Here is a 12296-nt window from a genome sequence, read left to right as displayed (position 1 = left end):
CTTCCAGAGAGGGGGAACAAAAGCACTGCCACGTCTGCCCTGGCCCCCTCTCTGAGCCTGGAGCCCACTGGCACAGCAGGGATGGGTGGTCCAAGAGTGTCACAGAGCCACATGCCAGCACGGTAGGGGTTGGAAGGGACCTCTGGAGATGAGCCCACCCCCCCTGCTCCAGCAGGGCACCCACAGCAGCTTGCCCAGCAGCACAATGGCCCAGGGGGGGTTGGAAGCTCTCCACACAAGGAGACCCCACAACCTCTCTGGGCAGCCTGCTCCAGGCCTCCAGCACCCTCACACCAAACAACTTTCTCCTCCTCTTCAGATGGAACTTCCTGGGTGCCAGTTTGTGCCCTCTGCCCCTTGCCCTGTCCCTGGGCACCACTCAGCAGAGTCCGGCCCCAGCCTCCGGGCACCCACCCTTGGAGCGCTGATGAGATCCCCTCTAGGGCTTCTCTTCTCCAGGCTCAACAGCCCCAAGTCCCTCATCCTCTGCTTCATCAGAGGGGTGTTCCCAGCCCCCTCATCATCCTCCCAGCCCTGCAGCAGCTCCCTGAGGATGGCTGCTGGCAGCCTGGCTAGCGGGATCGGAAGCAGGGAGAGGATCTTGCTGGGCGTCAAATCCTTGCTGGCACCTTCCTCCCCCTCCCCCCCCCCCCCAACCAGAGCCAAGCCACGGGAATTGCATCACCAGCACCTTGGAGCATGCAGATAGGGATCAGCCAGGGAGATGGTTTAGCAAGGGATTGCTCAAACTGCTCTGACACAACCCAACCACCTCCCAGCTCACCTCCGCCCCGCTTGGTGCTGGGACAGGGCTGCCACCTCCCAAAACGCTGCACAGTGGGGATGGAGACGAGGAGCTGAGACCCCCATCCCCCCCCCAGGACACAAATTCCCACAGGCTCACAGCATGGTGGGGTTTGGAAGGAAGCTCTGGAGAGCCATCTAGGCCAAGCTCCCTGCTCAGAGCAGGGTTTCTCCCACTGCTTCATCCCAAGTGGGGTTTGGGGTCAGCAGTGGGGACCCTCAGCGTGGGCAAGGATCCATCCTGCAAGATGGGAGCGTGGAATTGTCAGGGTTGGGAGGGAGCTCAAGGCTCAGCCAGTTCCAACCCCCCCTGCCATGGCCAGGGACACCTCACACCGCAGCAGGTTGCTCACAGCCACCTCCAGCCTGGCTGCAAACACCTCCAGGGATGAGGCTTCCACCACCTCCCTGGGCAACCTGTGCCAGGCTCTCACCACCCTCCTGGGGAACAACTTCTTCCTCACATCTAATCTGCATCTCCCCACTTCTACTTTTGCTCCAACCTTCCCCCCACTCCTGTCCCTACCTGACACCCTGATGCCCACTGTGGGTGGGTTTCCTGTGCCCCCAGCCCAGGCTCTGTGGCTCCTGTGGCCTCAACCAGGGAAATCTCAGAACTTTCCCAGCCAGGACCACAGGAGCACAGCTCCATGGGCAGGGCAGGTCGGTGCAGCTGCTCTGTGCCAGCCTGACTCACCCTTTCACCCTGTTAACCAACCCTGCATGCCCCAGGGGACAGCAAGCAGCAGCAGGGTGGCACTATGGACACCCACCCACCCCCCCCCCCATGCCAGGAGAGACCCCAAAACACCCCCACCCCCCCTCAGCACAGGGCTCTGCTGCTGTCCTGTGGCTGCAGAGGGCTGCTGCTGCTGCCAGGCTCTCTGTGGGTTGTTCCTACCCTCGGCTTTGCTTTCTGCCTCATTAACTCTGCCTCTTAATGACCTGCTCTGAAGCCACCCCCCCCCAACCCCCCACCCCCCCCCCCCGTCAGTGCTGTGGGGCACTTCCCTGGCCCTTCTTTGTCCCCAGCGTGGGGGGAGAAGGAGGCTCCACTGCTGGCACCTGGAGTCCTGCACCTGCATCCCCATCCCAGGGTGGGAAAGGGAGTTTGGGACACTCAGCAAAGAGCTTTTCCTGCACAGAGCGTTTTATTAGTGGCTGCAACCCCCAGATTTCACACCCAGAGGGCCCAGGGCTCCTATGGATGATTGCCCCCAGCCCCTGAGGCACAGGGTGGGTTCCCCCCCCCCCCCCAATCTCCATCCCATCCTCAAGTTCCTCAGCCCTTCCCAGGCTCCCTGGGAAAGCTCCAGTTAAAACAGCAGCAGATTTTCTTCCAACCCGCCCCCCCCCCAGCACCCTGAGCCTCAGCATTTGTCAGCTGCAGCTCTCTTGAGGGATGCTTTTAACCCTTTCACTGCTGCCTGACAGGTTTGGGCTGTCCTGTGGCTGCTGCTGGATTGAACCAAACCAGCATCCCCCCCATCAAGAGCCCAAATCCTCAACTCCCAGCTGCTGGGTGAGGCATGAGCCCCAAAAGCAGCCCCAAAAGATCAGATTTTGGGTGCCTCTGGGGGGGGGGGAGGGGAAGGAGTTGAATAAATCCACCCCCAGGGATGGCAGTGGGACCAGCACCAAGTGACCCACTGGGCACATCCAGCCCTGAGTGCTGGGGTCCAGCCCTGTGGCATGAAGGCAACACAGGGAACCAAGGAGAGGTTGCCCCCAACCCAGACAGACCATGGGGGAGAAGCTCAAGCTCCTCCATGGCTCTGCCTTGGTCCCCTCCTCTTGCAGGACCAGGATGTGGGTTCTCCAGAGGTGCTGTGGGCACAGCTTGGGGTTTTCCACCTTGCCTGGCCTCTTCTGGTGGCTTTTGTTGTGTCCTACATCTGGTGGCAGCAGCACCCTCGACTCACCAAAGCTGGTGGCACTGCTTGCCACCGGCTGCTGACCCTGCAGAGGGCATCACCTCCTGAGCAGAGCCCCCAGGGGAGGGTGCTGGTCCATGCCAGCCTCCAGACCCTGCCAGCAGCCAGCGCTGCAGCCCTGTGCCCAGCATGCCCAGCTCTGTGCCACGCACCCATCCCTCTGGCAGCTCCACCAGGGAGCCCCTGCAGAGCCTTTCTCTCGCTGCTCAGCTCCATCCTTGCACAGGCTGCGATTTGCAGGCTGAGCTGGGAAGGAGCCTGGGCCAAACTGGGCCAAGCTGGGGGGGAGGGTGGTGTGTGCCAGCCGGGATGGCAGGAGCTCGGTGGAGGAGCCTCCAGAAGAGGGCACTAAAGCAGGTCCTGCCCATGCCACCGTGTCCCTGCTCCGGGGAAGGAGCCGCTCCTTGTGCGGGTCCCTGGGACGCTCCCAAGCAAGGGAAAACAGGGAGCACGCAAAAGCAACCCGGGAGGCTCCTCCCCCGTGCTGGGCTTCCCCATCCTGGCAGCCCCAAGGGGGTGAGGATGGCTCTGTGGGGGGCTCTGGTGCCCACCCTGCCGCAGGGGGCTCCTGGCGGGGGTGGGAGCGAGGGACCGGGGGCCAGCAGTGGCAGAGCTGCAGCACTCAGCTCCGGGTCCCCCTCCTGCCTCTGCAGTGTGCCAGGGGCTGGTGGCAGTGCTGCAATCAGGTGGTGGTGGCAGAGGAGTTTCTCCAGGGTGGCTCTTGAGCAAAATCTGTTGTTTCATCAGGGAATAAACCAAGCCCTGATCCCTCTCCAGGAGTGTCCCTGGCTGATCCTGCTGCTAACCTCGGGCAAGCAACCCTCAGTTTCCCCTCCAGAGCTCTCCATTCACTTCACTTTTACTTTCTTTTTCCACCTGTGCCACAACTTTGCCTACCAAATCCAGCACCAGCCCTGCCCCCAGCTGGGACCAGAGCTGAGGACCTTGCCGGGGGGGGGGGCTCCCCAGGGCTGTATGAACACCACCAGGAGCTCCCCTTGCTTCCCCTTCCCAGCCCAGGAGGGTTCCAAGCTGCCTTTGTGTCTTGGGGGAGATGTCAGATAAGGGTTTGTGGCCTTCAAAATGTCACAGGCACCCCTGGCATCCCGAGGCAGCGGCATCCTCTGCCAGCCCTTGAGCTGGTGGCCAGGGGAAAGCCCCTTGGGGCCAGGGGAATTTGGGTGTCTGGCAACCCCCCCCCTACCCCCCAGCCCTGCCGTGCCGGGGACCTTTTTTTTTCTTGCCCCTCTTCAGCCCACAGGAGGCTGGAGACCGTTTGTTTTCCACCCCCTTCCTTCCCTTTGTGGAGGAACTTTAATTAGCACAAGAATCTTGAGGGCTTAATTGCAGCTGCTGGGCGGTGCCCTATCTCCCTCTGCTTCCACCCTGCTCCGCTGCTGGGGCTGGCCACCAGCGCTGGCGGTGAGCAGGGGGAGATGCTCCCCCAGCATCCCCCCAAAAGCCTCCTCCTGGCCTGGAAAGGGCTTTTACGAGTGGGAGTGGACCTCTTGCCTGCCAGAAACGTTGCCTCCAGGAAGCAGCAAGTCCTGGGTAGGGGGGGGAGGGCGGTGAGGATGAGCCTGGCCAACCTCCCTCCCAGGGACTGCCTCCTTCTCCAGCTCCAGCTTCACATTGGGGCCACGGCATTGACTCATGAGCCCGACCTCGAGAGCCTCCCATCCACCCAGCTGGAAAATCGAGTTGGACTGGGCCCCAGGGGCGAGGGAAAGGCTGAGGCTGGGATGGGAAGCAGCAAAGGGCTGCAGGGAGCTCACGGTCCCAATCCCAAGTCCCCCCCTGGGTGTCACTTAGTGGGTGACCAAAGGAGCTGGTGGCCTCCCGCCTACCTCCTCTGGGACATCATTAATCTTGGCAGAAAAGCATCAGGGCTGCTATCAGGGACAAAGCCCCTGCTGATGAGGCTGATCAATTACAGCCGGCAGCGAGCCCCCAGCTCGGGGTGGGGGGGGGGAAAGGGGGCTGGGGGGAGATCATCAGCGGGGAGGAAGGTGCTGGGAAATAGCTCCCTGCAGCCACTGCCCATGGGGGCGAAGGGGCATGGACCCATGGACTGGTTTGGGCTGGAAGGGACCTTAAAACCCATCCAGTTCTGCCCCCCTGCCATGGGCAGGGACACCTCCCACCAGCCCAGGTTGCTCAAGGCCTCATCCAGCCTGGCTTTGAACGCTGCCAGGCTTAGAGCCTCCAAAGCTCCACTGGGCAGCCTGTGCCAGTGCCTCACCACCCTCCTGGGGAAGAGTTTCCTCCTCATGCCCAACCTCAATCCAGCCTCTTCCAGCTTGAAGCCATCAGCCCTCGTCCCCTCACTCTGTGCCTTTGCACTAAGTCCCTCCCCAGCTCTCCCCACTTCAGATCCTGGAAGGTTGCTCTGAGGTCTCCCTGGAGGACTTCTCAAGGTGCTGTCTACCCCTTCCCTCCTTTTCAAACTTCCCTAACACATGAGAAGGGCTTTGGAACCCAGGAGACAGAGCCCAGCAGAATATATGCCCAGGTGTAGCTCACCAAGCTCTGTGCCCACTGCCACTAGCAGAAGTCCCAGGGGGATGGAGGGTCCCAGCTGCATGGCTTGGGATGGTTTGAAGAGAGGATCTCACCCTGTGCCACGAGGTGCAGGTGGCCATACAGGGACAGCATCAGAGAATTGGATGGGTTGGAAAAGGCCTCCAAGATCATCCAGTCCAAGCATCAACCCAACCCCACCAGGGCCACCAAACCCTGTGCCATGGCCACAGGTTTCTTCAGCACCTCATCCATGTGTCCTTTAAACTCCTCCAGGGCTGGGGACTCCACCACCTCCCTGGGCAGCCTGTGACAATCCCTGAGCACTCTTGCAGCAAAGAGATTGTTCCTCATCTCCAACCTTAACCTCCCCTGGAATAATTTGAGGCCATTCCCTCTCCTATCACCTGATCCTTGGAAGAAGAGACCAACCTCCAGCTGGCTCCAGCTTCCTCTCAGGGAGCTGTGGAGAGCAATGAGGTTCCCCCTCAGCCTCCTCCAGGCTGAACACCCCTGGCTCCCTCAGCTGCTCCTCCCCAGCCCTGTTCTCCAGACCCTCCAGCAGATCATTGCCCTCCTCTAGCCCCACTCCAGCCCCTCAAAGTCCTCCTTGCAGTGAGGAGCCAGAGCTGACCCCAGGACTGAAGGTGCAGGCCAGTGGGGGGGGGACACAGTTTAGGGATGCACTCAAGAGGCTGGGACGGGGGATGTGCAGCCCCCCCAGACCCAGCAACCACCCAGCCCCACACCCCCTGAGCCACACCAGCAGCTGCCCCGGGGGTTTTTCCCTGTGGCCAGTCCCAGCCCCCACCCCCCCAGCGCCACAGGCAGAGCTCTGGCAGGTAAGTAGGTCAGGAAAAACCCTGGCCCCACGCGTGGCAGCCAGAGCCTGGGCAGCCAGCTGCAGCCCTGCAGGAGCTCTTCCTCCCCACCCCCTCTCCCCACCCCAGCCCTTTCATCCCCCTCCCCAGAGCCTTCCCCAACATCAATAGCAGCTCCTGGCACCCACGGGAGTCGGGGGGCTGCCGCCTCTGGCTCTCACCCTGCTCCCGGGGGGCACCGGCGCCGCTCCCCCGGGGCCCCTGGCAGCGCTTTGAAAGGCAGCAATGAAAGGAGCCTGGCAGAGGCAGCCTGGGGCCCCCCGGGACCCCCTCCCCTGGCACTCTGCTCACCAGGACCCCCAGAGCTGGGGGTGGGGGTTGGATTGAGACCCTGAAGGCAGTGGATGCTTGCCAGGGGTGGTGTTTGGGGGTGGAGGTGGTTGGGGGTGGAGGTGGTTGGGGGTGGAGGTGGTTGGGGGTGAAGGTGGTTGGGGGTGGAGGTGGTTGGGGATGGAGGTGGTTGGGGGTGAAGGTGGTTGGGGGTGGAGGTGGTTGGGGGTGCAGGTGGTTGGGGGTGGAGGTGGTTGGGGGTGGAGGTGGTTGGGGATGGAGGTGGTTGGGGGTGAAGGTGGTTGGGGGTGGAGGTGGTTGGGGGTGGAGGTGGTTGGGGGTGAAGGTGGTTGGGGGTGGAGGTGGTTGGGGGTGGAGGTGGTTGGGGATGGAGGTGGTTGGAGGTGGAGATATTTGAGGCTGAAAATCCTTTGGGATGAAGTTGTTTGGGGATGGAGATGTTTGGGGATGGAGATGTTTGTGGCATGGACCGGGGCTCATGGCCATGGTCTGCCTTGGCAGTGGTGATGCCAAACCCACCTTGGGTTCCTGGGGGAGGGCAGCTCCCTCCTTGTCTTTGGGCTGTGGGGATGAGCCAGATCCATTGGAAATGTGGCTGCTGAGGACCTCAGTGTGGCACAGCAGGGCTGGTCTTGCCCTTGGCTTGGTTTGGGTGCTCAGCAGGTGGTGGTGTTGATGTGGGGGACATCCAGGACCACCCCCAGGCACACTCAGCCTGCTGCACTCCAACATCTCCTCCCAGCTGGGGTGCAGAGTCCAACCTGAGCATCCCAGGCTCTGCTTCCCAGGCACCAAAGCATCTTTCCAGCGTCCTCCTGCAGCTGCAGAAGGTCACAGGGTGTAGTGCTGGCATCTGCAGAGCCCATCAAGGGCTTTTTGGCTGTGGGGTGACTCAGTGCCTGAGGTTGGGGGCAGGAGGGGGGGGAATGGGCTCCGGGGGCATCCCCCAGCCACTGCCACCCCACGCAGGTGATGCAGCAGCTCGGCTGTTGCTCAGCACTCTTGCAAGAGCACAGGGGCTGGGCTTGCTCCAGCTGGGGCTGAGATGTGGAGGCAGATAAGGGCTGCCAGTCTGCAGCGTGACATTAAAGAGCAGCTCCAGGAAGGGGAGAGGAGGGGAAGGTGGCTGCAGATAAACAACCTTCCCCGCACCGGGACGCCACAGCCCTGTCCCGCCAGCCAGGGTCCCCCTCGTGGGTCACCTCATCCCCCGGGGGAAAGCCCTCCAGGTCAGGGAGGAAGATGTTCCCCCAGCCAGCAGCTGGCACTGAGCCCTGGCAGGGGGATTTCTGGCCCACAGGGCTGGGCAGAGGGGCATCCCTCCCATCCACCCCTTCCCACCCCCCGAGAGTTGTTCCCTGCTGCCTCCAGCGTAGGACAAACACCAGCTCCAGCCCTGAGCTTCCCCTCCAACCTCCAGCATCCTCAGGCCAGTGCCTGCAGCAGAGGAGGGGGATCAGGAACCCTTGTCTCCAACAGTTCATGGAGTAGCAGCTCAGTGCATGTGAGTGGGGGGCAGAAGGGATCTCCTGCCACCTCCCCTGGGGGACTTCCAAGCACCCCAGGGTGGGCTTGTAGGAAGCCATGAGAAGATGTGCTCCAAGGGTCAGCTGGGGCAGGAGAGGAGCCAGCACCTTTTAGCCCTCAGCCCAGGGATGCTCAGGGCTGAACTCCCCATGGCTCTGTGGGGCAGAGACTGGGGGCTGCAGGATGTGGTCTGCAGAAGCTCAGGCAGAGCATGGCACAGCCTAGATGCATCTCCCCCTGCGCTGTGGCCACCTCACAGCCCTGCTCATCCCTCCTTCCTCTCTCCCCAGGTGCCTGGCCCATGGAGAGCTTCGTGGAGAGGTTCCAGCTGGGTTCCCCAGTGGCCTCAACTCAGTTCCTCACCAAACACTATGAGGATTAGAGCATCGTGCCCTGCCCCTGCCTGGCTTCCCCCTCCTCCCTACACCACAGAACCACCTTCATCCCAGCCAGGAGGAGACCCTGGGACCCACCAAGGGTGAACCAACCAGCCCAGGTTCCCAGGACAAACCCCAGCTCCTCCACTCCCAAAACCTGGGGGGAGGGGAGGGAGTTTCTCTTTCCCTTCTGAGCAGTGTCCCCCTGGCTGTCCCAGCAAGGATGGCATCACCTTCTTCTCCTCCCCCCATCCCATTTCTGGCCTGACCCCCAGCCTGTCCCACCTGCACCCTGAGGACCTTGAGCTTTAACCCCTTCAGCTTTCAGAATAAACCATGGATGGAGCACAAGGGCTGCAGGGGCTCCTTGCCAGCAGTGAGCACAGGGCGAAACTGAGCCAGCTCTGGGTGAAGCTGGTTGCTTTGGGCCCCATGCCAGCTGCATGGCATGGAGCAGACCTCCTGTCCTGAGGAGGGGGTGGGGAGAGGGGTGGTGCCAGCAAGACCCTCAATCAGGCAATGCCAGGCATGCCCCAATGCCACCCAGAGGCTCTGGTGTGGGAGCAGGACCAGGGTTCCTGGCTTGGAGAGGGGTCCCTGGGCAGCAGCCTGCAGGGTGGCAGCGTGGGAACTGGGCACTGCCCCGGCCTGACTCCAGCCCTGCCCTGCCTTTGCCCTCAGCCCATTTCTCTTGGAAAGCAAAACCGAAATTAAAGCCATAAATCAGAGGAGCTTTGCCTGCTGGCCACTTAGCTGGACCTCCCCTTTAATTAGCTCCTTAATTAGGCTTTCATCTAAGGCTGGGGTTTTCTCCAAGGCTGGGATTCAGCCGCCTGCAGCTCCCTCCTCGCAGCCTCTCCTTGGTGGCTCAGCTGTGACAAAGCTGATTCTGTCCTGTGATGGCCTGGGCTGCATCCAGGAGCACTTTGAAGATGGGACCCACACCCCCGGGGCAGGGACACTTGCCAAGCAGGGGAAACTGAGGCAGGAGGGAACAGCCTGCTGGTGGCCACGCGGGAAGGGCTGGCATGGCTCAGGGGGGTGGGGATGCTCCTGCTGCTGCATCTCCCCCCTGCAGCGGGCCCTGGGTGGGATGCATGGGAGGGGGCAGGTCTGTGCTGTCCTCTTCTTGCTGGATGTGTGTGTGTGTGTGTGTGTCCCCAACCTGGGGCTCCCCAGCAGTGAGAGCAGCTTTCACTCCTTGCTGAGGGGGGAGGCTGTTAACCATGGCTGGGACTTTCCCTGCAGCAGGAAATGGCTGTTTACCTCACAGGGGCTGAATCACGTCCTCCAGAGCTCTGCTGGCCTCCTAGCAATTTTCATCTCCATCCTGATTGTCATGTCCACTTCATTCTCCAGCCCCATCTCATCCCCAACCCCATCTTCATCTCCACCTCTATCCCCATCCTCATCTCCATCCTTATCCTCATCCCCATCCCCATCTTATCACCAACCCCATCCTCATCTTCATCCTTGTGTCCATCTCCATCCTTATCCTCACCTCCATCCCCATCTCATCCCCAACCCCGTCTTCATCTCCATCTCTATCCCCATCCTCATCCTTATCCTTACCTCTATCCTTATCTTCACTTCCATCCTCATCTCATCCCCAGCCTCACCTTCATCCCCATCTTTATCTCCATCCTCATCCTCACCTCCATTCCCATCTCATCCCCAAAGCCATCCTCATATCCATCTTTATCTTCACCTCCATCCCCATCTTATCCTCAATCCCATCCTTATCCTCACCTCCATTCATATCCTCACCTCCATTTCCTTCTCATCCCCAACCCCATCCTCACCTCCATCTCTGTCCCCATCCTCACCTCCACCCTCCTCCTTACCTCCATCCTCATCCTCACCTCCATTTCCATCTCATCCCCAAGCCCATCCACACCTCCATCTCTATCCCCATCCTTATCTCCATACTTATCCTTATCTTCATTCTTATCCTCACCTCCATCCTTATCCTTACCTCCATTCTTATCCTCATTTCCATCCTTACCCTTATCTCCATTTTTATCCTCACCTCCACTTCCATCTCATCCCTAACCCCATCCTCACCTCTATCTCTGTCCCCATCCTTACCTCCATCCTTATGCTTATCCCCATCCTTATCCATATCTCCATCCTTATCCTCATCTCCATCCTTATCCTCATCACCATTCATATCCTCACCTGCATTTCCATCTCATCCCCAACCCCATCCTCACCTCCATCTCTGTCCCCATCCTCATCTCCATCCTTATCCTCATCACTATTCATATCCTCACCTCCACTTCCATCTCATCCCCAACCCCATCCTCACCTTCATCTCTGTCCCCATCCTCATCTCCATCCTTATCCTTATCTCCATTCTTATCCTCACCTCCACTTCCATCTCATCCCCAACCCCATCCTCACCTTCATCTCTGTCCCCATCCTCATCTCCATCCTTATCCTTATCTCCATTCTTATCCTCACCTCCACTTCCATCTCATCCCCAACCCCATCCTCACCTCCATCTCTGTCCCCATCCTCACTTCCACCCTCCTCTTCACCTCCATCCCCATCCTCACCTCCATCCCCATCTCATCCCCAACCCAGCAGCCCAGGGCATCCAGCTGCGAGGCACAACGAAGGGCAAAGGCTCCCAGCTGGTCATGGGCCTGGTGGGAAGGAGAGCAGCAAGAAAAGGAAGCTGGGTAACACACCACAGAGAGGGGGGGGGAAACCCAACTCAAACCACGCTGGCAGGCTTGCCATGGGCTCTAAGATTAGCAGCAGAGGAAATGACTCTGGTAGATGTCATGGAAGTCTGCTAAAGTTGGAGACCTTCTCCTTTCCTATACTTACCCTGCACCAAGGGTGTAATTGGCCTCTTGGCTTGGTGCAGAGGGTGTAAAGGAAAGGTCAGGCTGTGTTGACATCCTGCAGCCAACCTCGAGTCATCCTTTCCTCCCTGCCCTTAATTCCCTGTGGCTGCTGTGTGTTTATTTTCGGTGGGACGGCGGAGAAAGGGCTCTGGGATGTTTATCCTTCGAGGAAATTAGCAGCAGCAGCAGCCCAGGCTGCCTCTGGGGCTGGAGGTGAGAGGAGTTCACCACCAGCAAGCACCAGCAGCACAGCCAGCCCGGCCCTCCCCAGCCAGCCAGCCCCCAGCCTCCCCTGAGGGGCTTGCTCTTGGGGATGGGGATGGGGAGAGAGGTGGGAATAGGGATGGGGATGGGGGTAGAGATGGGAATAGGGATAGGGATGGGGGTAGAGTTGGAAATAGGTATGGGGATAGGGTTGGAGATGAGAATAGGGATGGGGATGGGGGTAGAGTTGGAAATAGGTATGGGGATAGGGTTGGAGATGAGAATAGGGATGGGGATGGGGGTAGAGATGGGAATAGGGATAGGGATGGGGGTAGAATTGGAAATAGGTATGGGGATAGGGTTGGAGATGAGAATAGGGATAGGGATGGGGAGAGAGATGGGAATAGGGATGGGGATGGGGGTAGAGATGGGAATAGGGATGGGGAAAGAAATGAGGAAGGGGTTGGAGATGGGGGTAGAGATGGGAAGAAGGATAGGGATGGGGGTGGAGATGGGCATAGGGATGGGGATGGGGTTGGAGATGGGAATAGGGGTGGGGAAGGGAGTAGAGATGGGAATGGGGATGGGGATGGGAGTAGAGATGGGAATAAGGATGGGGATAGAGATGAGGAAGGGGTTGGGGATAAGGTGGGAATGGAGGCGGACACAAGGATAAGGATGGAGATGAGGGTGGGGGTAGAGATGGAGATGGAGTTTGGAGGTGGAGATGGAGATTAGAGGTGGAGATGAAGATGAGCATGGGGTTGGGGATGAGATGGGAATGGAGGTGGAGATGAGGAGAAGGATGGAGATGAGGGCAGAGATGGAGATGTGGATGGGGTTGGGGATGAGATGGAGGAGACGGAGCTGTGGATGGAGAAGAGGATGGGAGTGGGGGTAGAG

General features: G+C 60.0%; 1 protein-coding gene across 4 annotated transcripts in view; it reads left to right on the top strand.

Annotated features, from left to right (window-relative positions):
• Window positions 1-8848, top strand: part of PEBP4 (phosphatidylethanolamine binding protein 4) — a 150941-nt gene extending 142093 nt beyond the window's left edge. For 2 of the 4 annotated variants that reach the window (XM_054175228.1, XM_054175229.1), the window contains exon 8: window positions 8248-8846. In XM_054175228.1, the coding sequence (XP_054031203.1) occupies window positions 8248-8339 (92 nt within the window). In that variant the 3' untranslated portion in view covers window positions 8340-8846. Of the gene's footprint in view, window positions 1-8247 lie in introns of all 4 variants that reach the window. The other 2 variants (XM_054175227.1, XM_054175230.1) reach the window with 2 other exon arrangements.
• The last annotated feature ends 3448 nt before the right edge of the window (window positions 8849-12296 follow it).

The sequence above is a fragment of the Dryobates pubescens genome, chromosome 31 (genome assembly GCF_014839835.1).
Source record: "Dryobates pubescens isolate bDryPub1 chromosome 31, bDryPub1.pri, whole genome shotgun sequence".
NCBI classification, from domain to species: Eukaryota; Metazoa; Chordata; class Aves; order Piciformes; family Picidae; genus Dryobates; species Dryobates pubescens.
Note: the sequence above shows the minus strand (reverse complement) of the source record. Positions and strands in the feature narration are given on the sequence as shown.